The 21,617-nt window shown below is 40.8% G+C and overlaps 1 protein-coding gene across 1 annotated transcript; it reads left to right on the top strand.

Annotated features, from left to right (window-relative positions):
• The first annotated feature begins 4,036 nt into the window (after positions 1-4,036).
• On the top strand, positions 4,037-19,345 carry Cwc25 (CWC25 spliceosome associated protein homolog). The gene is made up of 7 exons (XM_080276573.1): positions 4,037-4,064; positions 5,006-5,215; positions 6,276-6,432; positions 8,692-8,855; positions 10,602-10,853; positions 11,062-11,690; positions 18,266-19,345. Exons 1-7 carry the CDS (start codon positions 4,047-4,049, stop codon positions 18,372-18,374), a joined length of 1,539 nt encoding a protein of 512 aa, XP_080132699.1. The 5' UTR covers positions 4,037-4,046; the 3' UTR covers positions 18,375-19,345.
• Positions 19,346-21,617: the final 2,272 nt, after the last annotated feature.

Genomic DNA, 21,617 nt, shown 5'->3' with positions numbered 1-21,617 from the left:
AAGAATAACTCACAGGGCAACGCCCTTTGCTGAACTGAACTACTGCTGTTGGAACCTGTGGCAGTGTGGTACAGGGACGTAACAGTAGCTTAACATTGGAATATGTCGCTAATCACCTATTATGGGAAGGACGTATAGAGCCGTAACATTGTCTTTTTCTGCCACTCATTTACATGAAATAAGATGCACAAGACCGAAAATCTGGGCCAGGTTTAAGGTGAAAAGGGTATAGTAGTCTAAAAACGTTTGAAAAGAGCAGGGCATATCAGCTATCATTATCCGCTGTACACGCAAGGGATCACAGGCTGCGATGAGTCTTCGGGACAAAAGTGTGGCAACATTATCTATCTATTGCCAGGCGCCTCAATCCCGTTCGGGGTGGCCACAAACAAATCGCCTCCACGTCGTCCTGTCCCTCGCCATTTCACTGCCCTGCTCCCAACCTATACCCGGCCCTCTCTCATATACCTCTCCACCCCATCCCTCCATCTCATCCTCGGCCTCCCCCTCACTCCTCCCCCCTGCACCTCACTCACATACACTCTCTTCGTCAGTCTTTCACCCTCCATCCTTTCCACATGGCCAAACAACCTCAGTGTATTCCTCGTAACGCTTCCTCAGTGTATTCCTCCTAACGCTTCCTATCACATCCACATCCACACCACAACGCTCCTTTATATCCTCATTTGTCAACCTGTCTCTCCATGTGACTCCACAGGCTCCTTTTAAATAACTCATTTCCACTGCTCTCACTCTTGACTTGTGCCCTTCCAACAACGTCCAAGCTTCACTTCCAGACGTTAGAGTTGGTATCACAATACTGTCATGTAGTAACTTTTTCACTTCCATGCTCACTTCCCTGTTTCTTATCACTGCTTTCAAGGAACCAGCAACCTTTCTTCACTGCTGTACCGAACCCTTTCAAGCACTTCACCCTCCAAGCCTCCATCCTTACTCATCACACTACCCAAGTACTTAAACGTACTCACATTTTCCAATTCCTCACTATCCAACCTCGCTGTACATTCACTGACTTCACCTCTCTCAAAGACCATCACTTTACACTTCCCTACATTCACCTTTAGATTCCGTTTCTTACACACTCTCCCAAACTCATCCACCAAGCCCTGCAGCTCCCCTTCGTCTTCATCCAACAACACAGTATCATCTGCAAACAACAGTACAGGGAGTTTCCAAACACTGCCCTCTCTCACCATGGCCACTCCAACATCCACTACCCTACCTTGTACCTCTTTTATTACCCCATCCATGTACAGATTGAACAACCATGGAGACATGACACATGCCTGTTTCAACCCAACCTCCAAAGAGAAAAATTCACTCAGTTCACCATCCACACGCACTGCAGCCTTAGCACCATCATACATACTCTTCACAGCATTCAACAACTTCCCATCTACTCCATATATTCTTAATACTTTCTACAATCCTTGTCTATCCACCCTGTCATATGCTTTCTCCAAATCCATGAAAGCCGCATACAACTTCTTTCCCTTCTCTAGACATTTTTCCACTAAAGATCTAAGAATGAATACCTGATTTACACAACCTCTTCCCTTCCTAAAGCCTCCCTGTTCTTCTCCAACTAATTCCTCTGTTCTTTCTCTAACTCTGTCAATAAGTATCCTACCATACACTTTTCCTATTATACCAAGAAGACAAATTCCCCTATGACTACCAAACACTTCTTTTTTCCCCTTTCCTTTGTACAAGGGAATAATTATACCTGGCTTCCATTCCTCCGGGACTCTACCTTCCTCCCAGGCCAATCTGCACATCTTCCACATCCATTCTACTACTATCTCTCCCCCATGCTTCAGCATTTCACCACACACTCCATCAATTCCTGGGGCTTTCCCCAGTTTAACTTTCTTCATTGCTTCCACGACATCTACCCTACTGATTTCTTCCTGTCTTCTCACCTCCCTCCTTCTCCCAGCCATTCCCCAGCCACTTATACTCGCATTACTTCCATCCTCAATGTTCAACAATTCTTTAGTGTTCTCTCCATCTGCTCACTTTTTCTCCATTCTCCACTAGTAATCTACCATTTTTATCTTTCACTCCCCTGCTAACTTCACTTCTGCTCTGTCTTACTCTCTTCATCTCTTTCCAGATCATTTTCTTACAGTCCCTCCACTGTACACTCAAATTCCTTCCAAATTCCTCATCCACTCTCTTCTTACTCTCTCTTACTAATCTTTTCACCTCTCTCTTCCTTTCTACATATAACTCTCTCTTCCGCCTCTCAACTTCTTCCACTCCCCTATTTCTCATCCATTCATTGTATGCTTTCTTCTTTTGTGCCACAGCCTGTCTCACCTCTTCATTCCACCACGCTGTTCCTTGCACCCCCCTCCGTCTTCTCTTCATCCCACACACCAAATAACATGCTGCAAATAATTCTTCTGTGAATATCCTTCACACACCTTCCACGTCCCCCATCTGCTCCAATTCATATTTGCCCAATCGTTCCTCCACTTCTCTTATATTCTGCCTTTTTCTCATCCTCGTGTAACCTTTCCACTCTCCTTGCAAATACTCCTTCTTCCCGTCCTTCCCTTCTTCTATTTCTCCATCTTACTTGGATCTTGATTCTGGCCACCACCAAAGAGTGGTCAGAAAGTCCATTCCCCCTACCTCTATAAGCTCTTGCATCCATTACACATCTTCGCATCCTTTCATTCACACACACATAATCAATCATTGCCTTCCTTTCATTCAGTTCACCACCCACCCTTCTCATCACTCGCCATGTATACCTGTGGATCATTTTGTGCCTGAAAAGGGTATTTGCTATCACCAACCCCCTCCCAGCACAAATGTCCACTAACGCACTGCCATTATCATCTATCTCAGCAGGCACATCCCACTCACCAACTATTCCAGCCACCTTCACATTCCCTACTTTACCATTCATATCACCGATCAAACACACTCTCTCATTCCTTCCAAACTTTTCCATGCACACTTCCACATTTGTTCAGAACTCTTCTCTCACTCTGCTTGCACGATCTTGCGTTGGCGCATACACGCACACAATCGCCCACATTTGTATTCCAACTTTCAATCTTACCCACACAATCCTTGACCCAACTGATCCATACTCTCTTATGTTCTTCTTCCATCTTTTACTCACAACTATACACACTCCTACTTTTGCAGTCTCATTCTCACCTACTCTTGCACATATACCCCTTCCGTATTCCCATTCTCTCACACTCTCTCCTGGCCATTTAGTTTCAGGTACTCCACATACATCGACTTTCGCACCCTCAAGCACCTCATCATTTGCACCACTTACATTCCATGTTGCAAATACCATGTCCTTTGTCCGGTCCTTGGTCGTCATCTTTTGGTCAGTCCTTGTCCGAAGCTTGTTGTTCATCTTTTTAGTTAGTTGTTTTCCGGGGAGGGGCACTCTGGGGGAGTATTCTTGAGAAAAAAAAAAAAAACTACCCCCAGGGGGGGTATTATTTTATTGGTAAATTATTTGTACTGTATTTTAACCCACAAACTATACTTATGAAGCCAGCTAAATTCTAGTCTCCAACAGCTTGTAAGCACGAGGATCAAACGATTAGGCTCGTATCCCACATTTGTTTACAACGTCCTGGCAGTGGTGGCTAATGGCTTCCTGTGAAGCTCAAAACAAACAGGCTGCCATAGTTGGAGGAACCTGATTGCGTTTAGTTGAAGACTCCCTTTTCTTTTTCCTCATCTCAGTAGAGCTCAGTTCAGTTTCTCTAGGCCTGCCACCTGGCCTATGTATTGGCACGACAGTTTTTTTCACAAGAAGGGATGATGCGAGATTCTCTCATTACCACAGTGGTTCTCCCAGCATAAAAAAACAAAGTGCAATTGCAGAGTCAGAATACTTGATTCCATGGTACTCATGAAGTAATGTGAATTAAACTGGAGTGTGGTTTCAGTGTAATTTAAACTGCCTCTTCAATAGAAAGCGGTACCAAGATTCATAGACTAAACAGAAGTTCATTGTCAGTGAACTAAAAAACTCAATCAAAATGGGTGGAGGTGACTTGGTACGTTTATATTTTTGGTGTTTATAATTTTGTACAGTAATAATAGGACATAATCATTTTCATAAAAGTATAATGGCACATGATATTTCCAGATTTCTTATTGGAATGAAGTATGGACAGGATCCTTTGTTCTTTATTTTTTAAAAAAGATTAGCAGATAGTGGGCATTTTCAAATTGCTATTTTTGAAAATGTTCATAAATGGGGGGTTCCACTATGGTACTTCATGCTGTGTATATCTTAGGTTTTGTGGAATGCGAAGTGTGTAATTTAACCGGTTTGTTTTGCTACCTGTATCATATTTTGACGAAGGTACATTTATTTTAAGCAGCAGAAGGACCTTACCAGTTCAGATGTTTCTCCAGTCTGTTTTCTGTATTTTTCTGACTTTTTTCATTCATTCATTCATTGCCAGACGCCATGTATCCCAAACAGGTTGGCCAAGGGCTTAGAATGGTGGTAAACAGTTGTTTATGCTAACTTTTATCCCTCCTTGTTATTGTCATGTTCCTCATGCCTCACTGACGTATGTAACAGTGGACTAACTGAAATGTTTCAAATCTTAGTTAAGGAAGGTTGGGTTAGGTTTTATTGCTAGGATTGGTTAGGTTTAATTGCAAGGTTAGTTTAAAATGTAAAGTTGGGAAGAGGTACTAAAAGTGACCGGAACGTGTTTGTGTAAGTGTCTGCCATTACATTCGAAAAACAGTTAATACAGCGGAGGGAACATGGGGATGGGATGGAGAGGTATATGAGTTGGGGGGGTGTATGAGTTCCAGCAAGGGCATGTTTAATGGCAGAGGATAGAATGATAACCTTTTGCAGCATCCAGGCATATACCCTACATTTTTTTTGTACCTGGCCAAGCTGAAATCCAGTCCTCCTACTGTAAATTGGCAGGTGTATTTATACAACTTTCTATTCTGTTATGTGTTTCCACAGAATCTGAAAAAATCATGGCATCCTCACACCATGAAGAACCAGGAGCGGGTGTGGAAAGCCGAACAACAGAAAGCGGAAGAAGATCGCAAAATGGCAGAGCTTCAGAGGGAATTAAAGGAGGAGAGGGAGCGAGAGCTACTGCGGAGAACAGCAGAAAATTCAGGGGTGATCCAAAAGAGTGAAGGAGAGAAGCTTGATTGGATGTACAAGGTATGTTAAATTCAATGGGTAGGATCAAACCAGAGGTACAGCATGAAGTAGCTTCCATCAAAAAGATTTTAGGGAATCATTTATAGTCTGTTGTGATATGCATTTTGTGAGCTGTTTGTGAATTTAAAAATTATTGACCATACAGTAACAGGGTGGTAGGTGGGGGCGCTCACCATCCACTCACTCGATGTAGTGCTTCCCTCAGGTGGTTGCCCATTCCCCTCTTATGTCCTTCTTTCCTTCCATCTTTCCTCTTCTTTCTGACTATGGGTGACTCTACACTGAATGACAATCCAAATGGTTTTCTATACACCAGGAAACCATTTACTACGCTGGGTGGTAACCATATAACCAAACTATGACGCCTTGTGGTTTAGTGAGTAATTAAGGTGCTTCAACCAGATTGAGCCTGTGTAGGGTTATATCCAAGGGGTGGTTGGGGTTATTGCCCACATAATACCAGTCAGGGATGAGTGAGGCTATTCACTCTCATCTTAAATGTCAGGACCAAATTGGCTAACCCCAGGCTCCTACACTCCTCGGGACAACACAGAATTAGATGATGTAGCCATTTTAACATGGGATCCTATGCTTTGCAAAGTGCAAATTTATAAAGTGCAACAGGCTGTGTCGCCCATATTCATGCACTTTACATGAGATGACTGTACCACCCTGATCAGCTGGTTCTGCAGCCTACTCCCTTCCATAAAAGATGTAATGATATTAGAGGTAGACTGCAAGGTAATGCTGATTTTGTTTGTGCAGTGTGTCAGGGAAAGCATGTAGAAATTGTCAAGCATGAAAGGATTGATCTTGCAGGTGAGTCTCTTGAGTGTGTGGAAGAATTCTGTTATTTGGGGGTGGAAGTGGGACTGGAGCTATAAACATGCAGTCACATGAATTCATGACACCACTCAGCATAGTAAATGGTTTCCTGGTGTGCAGGAAACCATTTGGCTTGTCACTCAGTGTAGATTGAAGGAAACAAAGACAGAAGAGGGAGTGTAGAGTCATCTGTAGGCATAACTTACTTCTCTTTATTTTTTATTTACTCCTCCAGGGGCCTGGTGGTCATGTGAGTCGTGAGGAATACTTACTCGGCCGTAAGATTGACAAAGCATTTGAACAACTACGACAGTCAGAAATGACTGAGAGCATGCCAGAGGGAGAACAGCTGCCTCCTCAACAGACTAAACCAGCATACACTATTGAGCATGGTAAGTTGACAAACAGCACAGTGTTTATTACAGTAATATGGTAATGAGGAGTTTATCACATAATAAAGTCTTTTAATTCCAGGAGTCATGGACTTTGCCAGATCACATCATCTAAACTGCATTTTGCACTAATGTGTTTGTATATTAAACTGCACTTGGGAAGTTTCAATGCATATTTCATCAACCAGTCACGTTGAATTATGGTATCTGTGAAAAAAAGGTGCAGGCAATCACACATTATTGCTGTTACCATTTAGGGCCATGACAGTAGGTTACCATAGTTCTCAGAATTTAAGTTTAGCTGACCAGTGTACAAAAGGTAACACATGCAGTACTGTATTCTGTCATCATACTTCAGTTTTCTGTACAAACACGGGATTGGAAGATCCTGAGTGGGGGTGCTTGAGATCATTATCGTCATCATCACCATTATCATCATCATCATTGTCATCATCATTGCAGCATCTTTTTTCCACCCAAGGATGAGATGAGGTAGGGCTCAGAAATAAAGGAAAGAGAAAACATTTTTTTTTTCCTTGTTAAATAACACAACAGAGGAAGGAAAAACAAATGAATAAAATAATCCATACACCAGATTACAAGTGTCCTCTATTCATAAAAAAACACTACCAGTTGGACTTGAACAGCTGTAGGTTGAAGTTTGGGGGGAAACATCTCTGGGGAATAAAGTTCAGAGATGCAGCTCGGGTGAATAAAAGAATTCAGATAAACAAAAGTTCTGCAATGTGGCAGTGTGACAGTCCCGTCACAAGTGCCACCAGATGCCCGTGTAGTGGGGGGAAAGGCATGGAGAGGTGGCACAATGGATACAACTTCATTTGAGCATTTGCCATAAAAGTATCTGTAGAATAATGCAATGGAGGCAACATTCCTTCATACTTGTAGGGGAGGTAGAACATTTGTAATATTAGGGTTATTAATAATTCTAACAGCTTTGGTCTGTAGAATTGTAGTAGAGTGACATAAGGAAGAAAAGTAGCTGGTGCAATGAAGGCCTTGATAAAAGACAGAGCCTTGAGTGTTGCAGCTGCACGAAGCTTACATGAAGGAGTGTTAATGCCAACTTTAACATATGGATGTAAGACTATGGTGTGGCATGAAAATGAAAAGTCAAGAGCAAGAGCAGTGGATATGGAACTGCTGAGGAATGTATGTGGAGTACAGAGAGTGGATAGAAATAGGTTACGAAGTAATGTGATTTGTGAAAGATGATAAGTGAGGAAATCTGTGGACACCAGAATCGAAGAGAGTGTACTGAGATGGTATGGGCATGTGGAGAGACTGGATAAGAATAGAGTGGTGAAAAAAGGTATAGCTGAGCGAATTTGAAGAAGGGAGGAGACGAGGTAGGCCAAGGAGAAGGTGGAGGGATATGGTGGATGAGTGTGTGAGAAAGCGAGGTTTGGAAGTTGGTGAGGCTAGGGGACGGACGAGATCAAGCTGGCTGGATGAATATTGTGAGAAGTGCACGATCAGGGATTTAGCACCCCTTTTTAACATGACAGCATCTGGATTGACACTATCGGGCATGTTTATGGGAAGCTACAGAATGTGGTGAATGTTTTTGATGTATCAGATGGAGCCAGGATTCCTGGGGCTTGAATGATGAGTGAATGGAAGCGTGGCCCATTGGATTGGGCATATTTGGGCTGTCTGGACATTGCAACTCCTCACCCTACCCAAGGGTGGGAAAGGAGGTCCGGATGATGATGGTTATGATGATGTTGATGATGATGATGATAATAATAATAATAAAAATAATAATAATAATAATAACAATAATAATATACATGACAAATTAATGGTAAACAAAAACTTTCTGCTTTGAGATTATCAACCACTTGATTCTAGGTAATAGCCTCCTTAGTTTATTGAAGCTGCTACCTGATTATTTAATTCAGCAATAGAAGTGACTTTCATATTCTGAGAGGCTTATTAAGCTTGCTGAGCTGTAGACCTCATATGAGGCACAATAAACGTCTGCATTAGCCAAGCTGGAAGCTCTATATGAGGTACAATTTTGATAAGTACAATTTGCATTGGTTACAAAACAGTGACTTAGTGGAGATAAACATCCTTACAGAGAATCAGCCTGGCAGTGGTTAAGGCTCTCTGAAAAGTTCCCCTGAAGTTGAATAATATTACCAATAGGTAGCAAGAATAATTTGAAAATTCGTCACCAGAATGAATAGGTTAAGAGTGATTAACTTGTGAATAATAAAGACAAAATTTTGGCAGAAATCAACCCTGAATCAGTCATTCGAAGAGATCCAACAAATCTTCAAGTGGATATGCGAAGGAAGCTCATGGAGGATCCTCTTTTGCTTATACGGAAGACAGAAGAAGAAACAAAGAAAGAAATAACCAGCAATCCTGTTAAAATGCAACAGCTTCAACAGCTGGTAAGTTTATGCTAAGAAGAGTATTGTTCATGAACAAATGATCATCATCATGTGTGTGAATGGTGGGAGTGATATTGGTGGAGCCATTGATGATACATAGAGCATTTTCTGTATGGTCTGCAGGGTGTTGTAATGGATGTTAGACTGGATGGTAGCCCATGCCAGTGGCATAGTACATCACTGATTTAATGTATTGTTTGTAGAGTAGGGAGAATGTTTCATTTTGTTGCCCAAAGTTTGTACCTGTTAATACTGTGAGTGCACTGAGTGTAGGAGTGCACTGCTTCTTGATGTCTTGCATGTCGTCCTCGAAGGTGAGTCCAGTGTCGTATGTTACTCCATGGATCATGATGGAAAGGTTGCATGGCACAGGTATATTGTTAAGCATGTTGTTTGAGATGTACCTATGCTCATGTTTGCTGCTGGTGATAAGTACAGTGGTGGCTTTGGCTGGAGCGATCTTCAGCCTTTTGTCCTCTACCCATGCCCAAAGTGTATTATGGTAGTCAAGTTGCATTGTACAGGTTGTATCTGTGATGTGGTGTGTAGATGTTTGATAATGTCATCTGCATATGAGGCAGTGTTTGTAGGTAATTGGGGTGTGAGAATATGCATGTATACCACCTATGAAAGAACAGTCTTATGGAACTCAATCAGGGAAGCTTGATGTTTGTAATGACTTCCTCAGGAGTATACAATAGCATATTCTAGTACTAAAAATGAAAATTACAGTATACCCATTTTACACCAACTAGGCCCACAGTTTCATCCTTTTACAGCTTTTTTTCAAAGCCTTGTCATAGCACTTTTTCACGACTAGTACAGTATTATTATAGTCTGTTATTAAAACTCAGCAATCACGAAAGGAAGGGGGCAATTTCAGGCTAGGTTGGAGTAAAGTAGGTAGGAAACAAATGTATTGTGCCTCATTTAATGGATATTGTTTCTTCCATCCTCTCACTTGATGTAGTGCTGCTCTCGGGTGACTGCCCTTTCCTCTCTTCCTGCCTTCTTTCCTTCCTTCCTCCTCTGTCTTTCTTTGCTTTCTTCCTCTTCTGTCTTCCCTTTCCTTCATTCTTTCCTCTTCTTTCTGTCCATGGGCAACTCCATACTGAGTGACAAACCGAATACCATTTACTATGCTGGGTGGTAACCATAGAACTAAATTATGGCACCTGGAGGTTTAGTGGGTAATTAAGGTGCTCCAGCCAGTTGAGCCTGTGTAGGTTTATATCCAAGGGATGGTTGGAGTTTATTGCTCACGCAGTGCCACTCAGGGATGAGTTAGGTTGGTCACTTATCTTAAATGTTAGGACAAACTTGCTTAGCCCCAGGCTCCAACACTCTTCATGGGGCAACACTGGATTGGATATGATGATGATGATGATGATGATGATGATAGGAGAAATGTACAGTGATTGTTTGTTACATTGTATCAGTGATATGTCCCACAGTATCACAGCCTTTTTCATAATATTGCTGTTGTAAATTTAGAGAAACTGGCAGATCAGTGCGTAAGTAGCAGTGGAACATTCATAGGCATTTTTTCTATAACTTACTGTACACTCAGTAGCAAAAAAGGGCAACATATTTGGACTTTGTAGGTATCAGGTTCTTATTCCATTATCAACATCATCATCATCATCATCCATACCTCTATTTCCACCCTAGGATGGAATGAGATAGGGTCTGAAGAACCAGGAAAAAAAAAGAGGAGGACCTAACCAATGTCTGCCCAACTTTCAGATTGCTGCAATAAAGTCAAAAAAGAAAAAGAAGCGCTCACGAAGCAGCAGCACTGAATCCATCAACAGCGATTCTGACAGTGACTCAGGAAAGAAGAAAAGGAAAAAGAGTAAGAAAAAGAAGGCCAAAAAGAATAAAAGAAAGAATGAAAGTAGCAGCAGTGAATCAAGTAGTGACTCTGACTCCAGCTCCAGCACATCAGAAAAAAGGAGGAAAAGGAAGAAGAGCAAGAAGAAGAAGTTAAAAAGAAAAGTAAGTTTTCTTTTCTTTTCTTTTTTTTATGGTATAATTTTGTTTCCCATTCTCTTGTAGGGTAGGGGAATCTAAAACATCATCATCATTGTCCTTGCCACCTCTCCAGCCAGCATAAACTTATATTCCTCATGTAAAGATGGAGGACTATGCATTCTTTGAAAGTTTTTCATATATTGAAATAAAGTTTTTTCCATTACTTTTTCAGAAGCATGATGTAGGTGAAGAGAAGAAATCCAAGAAGAAACAGAAACCAAGTGACTCTGACAGTAATAGCTCTGAAGATGAAACAGAGAATTTTAAAATGCCAAAAAAAGACAGGAAAAGTAAGCATTTTTCCAGGGATGGAACTAAGAATATAGAGAAGGAAAAAAGTCCAGATAGAAATAGTCACAGGAAGGAGATGGAGAAGCACAGGAAACACAGAGTCAGTGAGAGAGATCAGGAAGGATTTATCAAAAACAGGAGTAATGTCAGAGACAACCAACAAGAAAAAACACATGCGAGTATGAGAAGCAGCGACAGAAGTTGGAGCAGAAGAGACAGAAAAAACAGGAGTAAAAACAAAGACAGAAGAAGTCGGAGTGGAAGCAGAGAAAAGAAATACAGGAGAGACAGAAGTCATGGAAGAGAGAGAGACTATGAAAGACAAAGAACTTCAACTCATCATGAGAGAGAGAAGCCAAAACTCTCTGAAAAAGAAATGGAGAAGAAAAGGCAGGAGATGATGGATGAAGCTAAAAAACGAGATGAGGAAAGAAGAGAAAATATAAAGAGGTATGCTGAAGAACAGAAGAAGGAAGATGAAATGGAGGAGTCTCTGGACAAGTTTATAAGGTAATTTTTTTTTTTTTTTTTTTGTTAACAAGTTTAGGTCACATTTAAGAGAAGTCTTTTGTTTCTGTTGATATACTTCCATATTTGACTGTATGGATTCATGTAAGTTTTTGTGTGTGTGTATGAATGTTATGAACTGGTATAAATGTGAAATTGTGACTATCAAACCCACCTGAGTGGGCATCTGACTGTTGTAGAAAGTTCTGAAGTATTAGATGTGGGAGCTTCAGGGCCCTTCAGTTAATGCCATTGGTGTACTGTATAGGGTGTGGGAGGATGATTTTGTGTTGTTATTGTTGCTGAATCCGTCTGATCGAGCAGACCCGTTGACGTGAGGGTCCTACTTCTGCCTGTCCTAGCACTCTGTAAGCCTTCACTGCTGCCAGGATCTTGTCTTGGTTTTTTATTATGGTCCCCACGTTGGCTTCATTCACGTCGTAGGCCTTGGCAATGTCAACTTTCCTCTCCCCTTTCTTCTTCCTCTCGATGCTTTCTAGCTTGGTGGCCTGAGGGAGGTGCCGACGCTTCTTGGGGTTCTCAGAAGGCTTCCTAGACATCGTGAGCAGGGTAAAATGCAGTAACAAGGGCAGAAAATGCAGCAAGAAAAAAGCACCTTCCAATGCGAATTATGCGACTGAGTGACACTGTGACGGGAGAAATTTAAACAAAACATCACGTGAGAGCAGAAGCATTTTTAATTGGGCGACATCACGATCACCTCACGATAGTAGGCGGGGGAGGCTACTTGATTGGAAGTTTTAATTGGCTGTCAGCATCATGGGAACGTCCAATATGACCATGTTGGACCAGGGGTGATCGTGCTAGAGGCGAACTCTGCGGATTTCACCCACTTCTCAGAGCTCCGTCCGTGTTATGCTAATGCACCCGTGTTACAGTAATTAAACTGAATTAAATCTTACTAATTATTGCTCTCCGTCCTGGACACGAATCGTGCTGGACAAACGCGTGTTGGACGCGAGGATACTGTATATACATATATACTATATGTATATAGATAGATAGATAGATAGATATAATATATATATATATTTATATATCCATCCATCCATCCAACCATCCATCATCCAATCCTACATTGCCCCATGAGGAGCGTAGGAGGCCGGGGCTAGGCAGGTGGTCCCGACATTTAAGATGAGAGTGACCAGCCTCACTCATCCCTGAGTGGCATTACATGAGCAATCAACCCCAACTACCCCTTGGATATAAACCTTCACCAGCTCAATCCGATTGGAGTGCAGTAATTACCCACTAAACCACCAGGCGCCAAAATTTGGTTATATGGTTACCACCCAGCGTAGTAAATGGTTTCCTGGTGCACAGGGAACTATTTGACTTGTCACTCAGTGTAGAGTCACCCACAGGCTGAAGGAAGTGAAAAGAATGAAGGAAAGAAAGACAGAAGAGGGAGTGTAATATGTATATATATATATATATATATATATATATATATATATATATATATATATATATATATATACAGTAATCCCTCCACTATCCAACGTAATAGAGCCAAAGGCATGTCCGGAAAGTGGTCCTGTCTGGACAGTAGGCACCAGCCTCCTGGACTTGTACTTATGGACCCTAACTCAAAAAAACACCTTGACAACTCCCTCTGGATATGCACAGCACCTATTTAAGACCCAAATCACACCAATAAGGGACATAAATGACTTGACATAAATGCAAAAGAACCATAAAATGAGGTTTTTGAGGTAGGTTTATACAATATTAAACATTCTGGGTAGTTGCAAGTCCCTGGCTCCAGTACTGGTAGTTATAGACCCTAACCTAGCCTAACTCAGAAAAACACCTCCCTACTGCACATGCATAGCACCTAAGACAGCATATTCACACCAGTAAGGGACATAAAAGAGTGAAATGAGGTAAGTATAGTATGGAAAATACAGTCGAGTACAGTATGAAACATTCTGCCTACTTACAGCAAGTCCATGGCCATCTCGATGAATAACCGCCTCCTCTCAGCCTCTGACAGTAAGAAGGATTTCCTGAAGCACTTGCAGTACACTGTTCATGAAATCTTGCACTGAACTTTGTCATTAGCACTCAGAAGTCCACTCTCTTCACAGTGCGCACTCGTGTCTTACTTATGGCCCATTGTAACTTAATAAGTGTTGAACTCTGCACTTTAACCCGCCCCGTTCCGACCACTTTTTCACCACTGATACCCCTCAATCCCGACCATTTTTGGACCCAAATTTTTTTTTGCTAAAACTTTCGGTTTTGGTCAGAAACAATGGTCAATCACCAAGAAAGTTAAACCTGGTACCGTGTTCTCTGTAGGTGGTCTGAGCCTCTCACGTTTTCTATGGTATAAGTCCGGTAAACCAATGAAAGTAAATAGATATGTATTTATTACAAACATAAAAACATGTGATACAACAGTAAATTGGATTTTATACAAAAATAGAGGTGAAATAAGCAGTGTACCATCGGGCGAACCGAGCGAAATCGGCCAAACTGTTCACGATGAATCGCTAACATTGCTGAATCATGATACATATCATTTTTTCTACTTACATAATACATCTCCAATAACATTATACCATTTTGCATTTTACTGAACTGTTTTTACGTATTCACAGGCCTTTCGATAACATTTAGCGTAATGTTAGCGCTTATTTACGAAGTGAGTGAACTCGCTGTGACTGTTGTTTCAACTCGTATTGTGTTTCTTCAACTCACATAATACTTTCCTAATAACATTATACACTTTTCCACTTTAGAGAAATGTTTTGAGATAGTTTCAGGCCTTACGATAATATTTAGCGTAATAATAGCGCATAATAACACAGAGGGTGAAGTCGCTATGACTATTATTTCAACTTACAACCTATTTTTGTACTTATATAATACTTCTCCACTAACATTACACATGTTTCCACTTTATATCATTGCTATCACATAATTGGAGACCTTACTATTCTACTGAGCGTCATATTATCGCATATTTACTCAGTGAGCGTTATCGCGATATCATTTGTTTCATCTTACACTAGTATTCAACTTATAAATTACTTTCCTACTGACATTACACCCTTTTCCACTTTATATCATTCCTATCACATACTTACAGACCAGAATGTTCTACTGAGCGTAATATTTTCGCAGATTTACACAGTGGGTGTACTCGTGACATCAATTGTTACAACTCACACTATTTTTCAACTTATACTGTACGTTACTTTCCTGCTAACATTACACCCGTTTCCACTTTATATTCTTGCTATCACATATTTGCTGACCGAAGTGTTATACTGAGCGTCATATTTTCGCAGATTTACACAGTGGGTGTAGTTTTGATATCACTTCTTTCAACTTAGACTATTTCTCAACTTATACATTACTTTCCTGCAAACATTACACCCGTTTCAACTTTATATAAGACTTAGCACATACTGACTGGCCTTACCATTATACTGAGCGTCATATCGCCATCCCACACTGTTTCAGTAGTGTAGGCAACTTAAACCCTTGTATAAAGCCAACAACCGTGCAGGAGTAGAGAAGTCACGGAGTTGGTTTAGCACACCTAATCTCTTGGAAGCAGATTTTACAAGAGAGGTAATACGATCTTTCCAAGATAAATCCCGAGAGAATGAAACCTCTCTTATGTTCAAAGATGATGCAAGATTGAGTTGGGTGTTGTGAGAAATTAGAAGATATTCCTGTGATAGATTTTGATGGGCCAAAAGATGTAAGAACTGTGTTTTTGATGTATTAAAAACAAGATTACTTTTGCCTCAGTCCGATATGAACCACGTCAGACATTAAGGATGCCGTAGCCTCATCCCTCATTTGCTGAAGCAGCTGCTAAGATGGATGCTGCGGGAGGCGGATGGAAAGGTGAAGGGTGGAGTCATCAGTGTATGAGTGAATAAGGTTAGATGTACAGGTTAGGTGTACAGCTTAAGTCATTGATGAATAGATGGAAGAGAGTTGGTGATAGGACAGAGCCCTGAGGAACACCACTATAAGACAGCCCTAGGAGAAGAATGGTGGTTGTCTACAACAGCAGCTGTAGATCAAGCAGAAAAGAAGCAAGAGATGAAGGTGCAGATAGAAGGATAGAAACCATAGGAGGACAGTTTGGAAATTACAGATTTATGCCAGACTTGATTGAAAGCCTTTGAGATGTCAAGTGCAATGGGAAAACTTTTGCCAAAGTCCTAAGTGGATGATGACCAGGAGTGTGAAAGGAAGTGAAAAGATCACCAGTGGAGCGTCTCTGGCAGAAGCCATGCTGACGATCAGAAAGAAGGTTTTGATAGGAAAGCTGCTTTAAATTTTTTTGGTTAACAATAGATTAAAAAACATCAGAAATACAGGATGTAAAAGCCATTGGGCAATAATTAGAGGACTGGGAATGGTCACCGTTCTCTGGGACAGGCTGAATGAGAGTAAACTTCCAACAAGAAGGAAAGGTACAGGATGAGAGAGACAGGCAAAAGAATTTACCTAGGCAGGTTGTAAGCACAGAAGCACAGTTCTTGACAACAGGAGGGACCCCATCAGGCCTATATGCCTTGTTAGTATTAAGGTCTGTGATGGCAGAAAACACATTAGTTGAAGAAATTTTAATGTCAGCCATGAGGAAGTCAGAAGGGGGAAACTGATGGAGGAAGAGCACTGGAATCATCTAAGATGGAATTGGAGGAGAAAGTCTGAGCGATGAGTTCTGCTTATCAGTAGAAGAAACCGAGAGAGTCATCAGAGCAGAAAAAATGAGGGAAGGATGATGAAGTAAAGTTGTTAGAAATATTTTTGGCAAGATGCAAGAAGGAGCAGGAAAAATCTGAGTTGGAAGAGTTCAGAGCATTTAGTACTAATGAAGTTATTTTTTGCAGAGCGAAGAATAGACTTAGCGCGACTCTGGGCAGAAACAGAAAGATGAGATTCAGGGGTGGGTTGTTTCTGATACCTTTTGATGGCCCTCTCCTTGTTGTGGACAGCATTAGAAAAAGCATGATTACCCCACCTCCCCCATTAGTCACAGGATAAGAGAGAGGAATGTATGCTTCAGTGCCCAAGAGAATAATTTCTGTAATGTGCAGTGCACACTTAAGTGGTTCTTGGCCATGGAAGCAATGATCATTCCAGGGAACATCAAAGAAGTACTGTATGAGGGCCTTCCAATCAGCAGCTCCAAAGGGCCAAAACCATCGCTTCTTGGGAGGGTCCACAGGTCTTACTGGAGTGATAGGACAGGTGAAGGTGATAAGTTTGTGATTGGAGAAGCTTAACGGAGAGAAAAGATTAACAGCTTAAGCCAATGGATTAGTTGTATGTAATTTTGTGATTGGAGAAGCATAACGGAGAGAAAAGATTAACAGCTTAAGCCAATGGATTAGTTGTATGGAAAAGGTCAGGTATATTGGAACTCTCCAAGGCAGTCAGGGATACAGGTAGGGTGCTGTACAAGATGCTGTAGGTCTTTAAGGATGGAAAAGATGTAGGTTTGTTCATCAGGTGGATCAGTGAAAGGAAAGGAGAGCCAGAAGTGGTGGTGAGCATTTAAATCATCTAGAATAGAGAGTTCAGAGAAAGGAGAAATTGATAGGATATGTTCCATTTTAGAAATAAGGTAGTCAAAGAATTTTTCATTGTCAGTAGAATTAGGGGATACGTAATCATCATAGATATATTTAGTCAGAGAATGACATGATAGCCAAAGCCAGAGAGTAGAGATTTCAGAAGATTCAAGTTCAGGAACACAAGAGCAAGATATGTTTTTGCATACACATACATAACAGCCTTCTTTGGCCTTGAAGTGAGTATAGAGAAAGTTGGAGGATACAGAAAAGGGTTTGCTGTCAGTCACCTCAGACAGCTGAGTCTCAGTAAGGAAGAGAAGATGAGGTTTAATGGAAGAGAGGTGGTGTTCAGCAGAGGAAAAATTAGAGGAAAGGCCATGAATGTTGCAGAAATGAAGAAGTGAGACAGACAGTGGTCCCTAGTCTCTCTCTTGGCCGTCACCAGGAGAGGGATTTTTTTCTTTTCTCTAGGAAGTGTGGTGTGTAATGAGCATGTAATTTGATGGCCACAGCCCAACCTCCAGCACATAACATGATCCCCAAATAACAAAACTCTTCCACACACAGAAGGAACTCATGAGCAACATCACTCCTTTCATGCCGGACAATCTCGACAAGAAAATTAATTTCTAGGCACATTGCCTGTATTGGATCCCTCCTTTTCTACTTAAGGATGGGGTTTCGGTGCTGATGCCCAATTTAGGGAAACAGCCCTATCTTTGGCCATTAACGGCTGAAGAGTCACACTATCGTGACCATGAAATAAGATACAAAAACCCACACTGGCAAATGAAAAAAAGATGTATTCCAAATAGTTTCAGCAACAGCTGTCGGCGAAACTGTTTGGAATACATCTTTTTTCATCTGCCAGTGTGGGTTTTTGTATCTTATTTGCCCATTAAGTTGTATCTTTCCTTGTTGGAATTCTGGATTTTATTTTGTTTTTGTCCTGCTTTGTGCAGATGACCTTACCATGAAAACTAAATTGACATTACATTTCAGGAGAAATGTTATGAGTGCCTCTGGATCCTCCATTGAAGATAGAGTGAAGTCCAGAGTCAGTTCACATCAAAGAGGTGGTCACATGGACACAAACTTTGTTCGCAAGTAGTTACCATTCTCTTGTTATTTATTGTGTTTATGGTGATATCATATTCACAAGATCACCGTCAGTGATATCTTACTCTTTAAGAGCCCTTAATCTGGAGTGGAGTGGTCTTCATATTTGAGGTACTATCTGGTAATGTCTGACATTTATATTGTTTGAACCTATCCTATATTCTGTAGTACAGTACGGTAATACTTAATCTTAAAGTGAGCAAATTGATGTACTTTTGAATTTTATGTTTATAAATTTATTTGTACAGGAAACAGGTGTTCAGTTATCATTCCCTTTACATTACAGATTGTTGTGATTATTAATATTCATATGAGACAATAATATGCAAACATGATTTGTATATTTTCATTTATATCCCATGTGTGCATATGAGTAATACAATACACCTCTTGACAGTTGTATGGTATTAGAATTTAGTCCAGTTACAGTGGGTCTTACTTTGTGCAGACTTTGTTCGCATGAGCCATGATTTGCATGGTAATATTGATCTATACCCTGCCCTCTTTCACATGATAACCAACACAGTTTGTGTGATGATGGAGATAAAAATTACATTTGAGGACTTACCTCAGCTCTCAAGGTGATAGATGCACTGTTCATTCCCCCTCTCATAACCCATTATCCTTGGATACCCCCTCCTAAAACAACCAAACAGCATTTCTGTTATCTGTCAAGGTAAGAGAAAAATCCCACTTATTTTCCACTTATTAACATAACATAGGTGGTAGGTAGTGGCGACCATTATCCACTCACTTGATGTAGTACTACCTACTTCTTCCTTCACCTTTATTACAGTATTCTCTTTCTGTGTCTGCTTTCCTCTCGTCCTATTTCTCCCATCTTTTTTGCCACTTTTTATTACCGTTCTTTCCATTTCAAGTGGCTGTACATTGAGTGCCAAGCCTAATATGTTTCCTGTAACCCAGGAAACCATTTATGGTGCTGAGTGGGAACCATATAACCAACTGATACGTGTTCCCTATGTGTCGTCATGTGGGTTGGTGGATGGTTAATGTCTCTCCCCATAAAATAACTAACTGAGAGACAAATGGCTGCCCCTTGCAGGATTATGGCATCTGGCTATAGATAGAGAGATACACTACTGCAGTACTATGGGTCACAAAAGTATCGGTGCACAATATGCGTGAAGCATTTGGCACCACAGAACGAAAGTCACTGAAATATTAGTGTCCAACCTACCACATTTTGGTAGCCCTGATGTCAGGAGGTATCATATATCGCCAACTAGCAATATCCTTTTGCAAACATATAGCAAATGTTATGTTTATATAAGCACATCCATTCTCTCACACTTTCTCCTCTCCATTTTGTTTCAGTTATTCCACATACATCCACTTTCGCACCCTCACGCACCTGGACAATCTCTCTCTCTTTCACCTCATCATTCGCTCCCCTTACATTCCAAGTTCCAATTACCATGTCCTTTGTCCGGTCCTTGGTCGTCATCGTTTGGTCAGTCCTTGTCCGAGGCTTATTGTTTGTTTTTTAGTTAGTTGTTTTCCGGGGAGGGGCACTAACCCTCCGCCAGCCCTTTTAGTCGCCTTTTACGACAAGCAGGGATACTGGGGAAGTATTCTTAAAACCCCCCCTACCCCCAGGGGTTAAGTAAAAACCCAACCAGGCGGGGTATCGTATCTCGGGGTAGAATTAGCATGTGAAGTATAGGGATGCATTTTTGAGCCTTGGGTTCCCTCTCCCCCAACCAAGTCCTAAACCCACCCAAATGAATCCAAAATTAAGTTTCTAGCTAACCTAAACCCCCAACAGCTTTAAAACAAGCTGCACTAAGCCTAAAGGCAGTTTATAACTCACCAAAACCCAAAAATAAAATCTGAAAATAAAAAAATGTCTGGAAAAAATCAGACTTAGTAAATTGTACCCCAAAATGACTATGTTCACCCCACCAATGGCTAAAACACATTAATCTATGTCTAAAAACAGTTTATAAATCAACCTAAACACAAAATTTAAGTCTAAAATAGCATCAGTGTTGGTTAAAAAAAATACTTCATTATACCAGGGTTTGGCCATCGTTCAGCAGGGGTAAGGTGGTATTTCCACCACCATTGTTATATCACATCTTGGGGTCTGCCTGTAGATGCAGTGACCTGTGGAATATCTTGGACAAAGGGATCATCCATTCCAAAAACTTAAATGAGTTTAAAGCTAAGTTTGACTTGTTGATACACAGCGATGGAACCCCATAAGCATAGCTCATTTCCTGTATATCACAAGTAGGTAAATAAAACTAGGTAAACACACACACACACACACACACACACACACACACACACACACACACACACACACACAGTGTAGTGGTTGGATTACACATGTTTGACATGGGCAAACAAGTCTGTTATAGATGTTCAAGTCATTTTTATGGGTCATAATAAATGAAAATTATTAGATGCAGATGTAAAATGTGAGAGTCTGTTGTTCTCTATGGAGTTAAGAAGGAGAATTAAATAAGTCTTGTACAGAGATATGCTTACATGGTTCAGACATATGGAAAGACTTGAGGAAGATAATTAAATAGTGTATAAGTATGAATGTGGATGTAAGGATGAGTAGTTATCCTCAGAGAACATGGGACATGAGAGGGTCTTAGAACTAAAGGCTTTGCTAGAGGGACAGTGATACATCATGGCGTTTGAAAAGCTTTCTTATGGTAAACAACGGCAGATGCATGGTAAACAGAGTAAAACATTCTTGATAATGATGAAATGATTGTGCTCTAACAAAAAAGGAGCTTAATTAATAAGTAGAGGTATTCACTAAAGAAGTGGTAGCTTTAGTCTGTAGGATTGACAGAGATACCCCTGTTTATAATTTTCAAATGCTGTTTTATTTACTTTTTGTTGTGTTTATCAGTTTTGATTTCTAATGTCAGTTCAGTTCCAATTCACTTTGCTGAGCTTTTAAAATCACAAGTGTGAATAAGTTTGAAATACTAAAATTCAGTCCTAGGTATGCCTGTAGTCTCACAGATGTCAGCCCACCTTCAACTTCCAATACAGTATGAAAATACAGTATACTGGTACTCTAATGGCATCTGCCAAGCCTTGTAATTCTTTCAGGAAGTACCAGCCCAAGGCTGCATTTAGTTCACAACATTCAAGGGTAAAAAAAATTACTTCTGGGAAATTTTAAAGCTTCTGTGCAAGGTAGGGCCATCATTCCAACTGGAGTATTATACCCCGTGATAATCAT

The sequence above is a fragment of the Coenobita brevimanus genome, chromosome 7 (assembly GCF_032717465.1).
Source record: "Coenobita brevimanus isolate Jiangsu-jjx chromosome 7, ASM3271746v2, whole genome shotgun sequence".
NCBI classification, from domain to species: Eukaryota; Metazoa; Arthropoda; class Malacostraca; order Decapoda; family Coenobitidae; genus Coenobita; species Coenobita brevimanus.
The sequence above is the reverse complement of the archived record's forward strand: the minus strand, read 5'-3'. Positions and strand labels throughout refer to the sequence as shown.

Excerpts from the sequence above, each read along its gene's own strand:
- Cwc25 (XM_080276573.1), top strand. Across the intron at positions 6,433-8,691 it reads AGCATACACTATTGAGCATG|AAATCAACCCTGAATCAGTC; the intron begins GTAAGTTGACAA and ends AAATTTTGGCAG. Across the intron at positions 8,856-10,601 it reads TGCAACAGCTTCAACAGCTG|ATTGCTGCAATAAAGTCAAA; the intron begins GTAAGTTTATGC and ends CCCAACTTTCAG.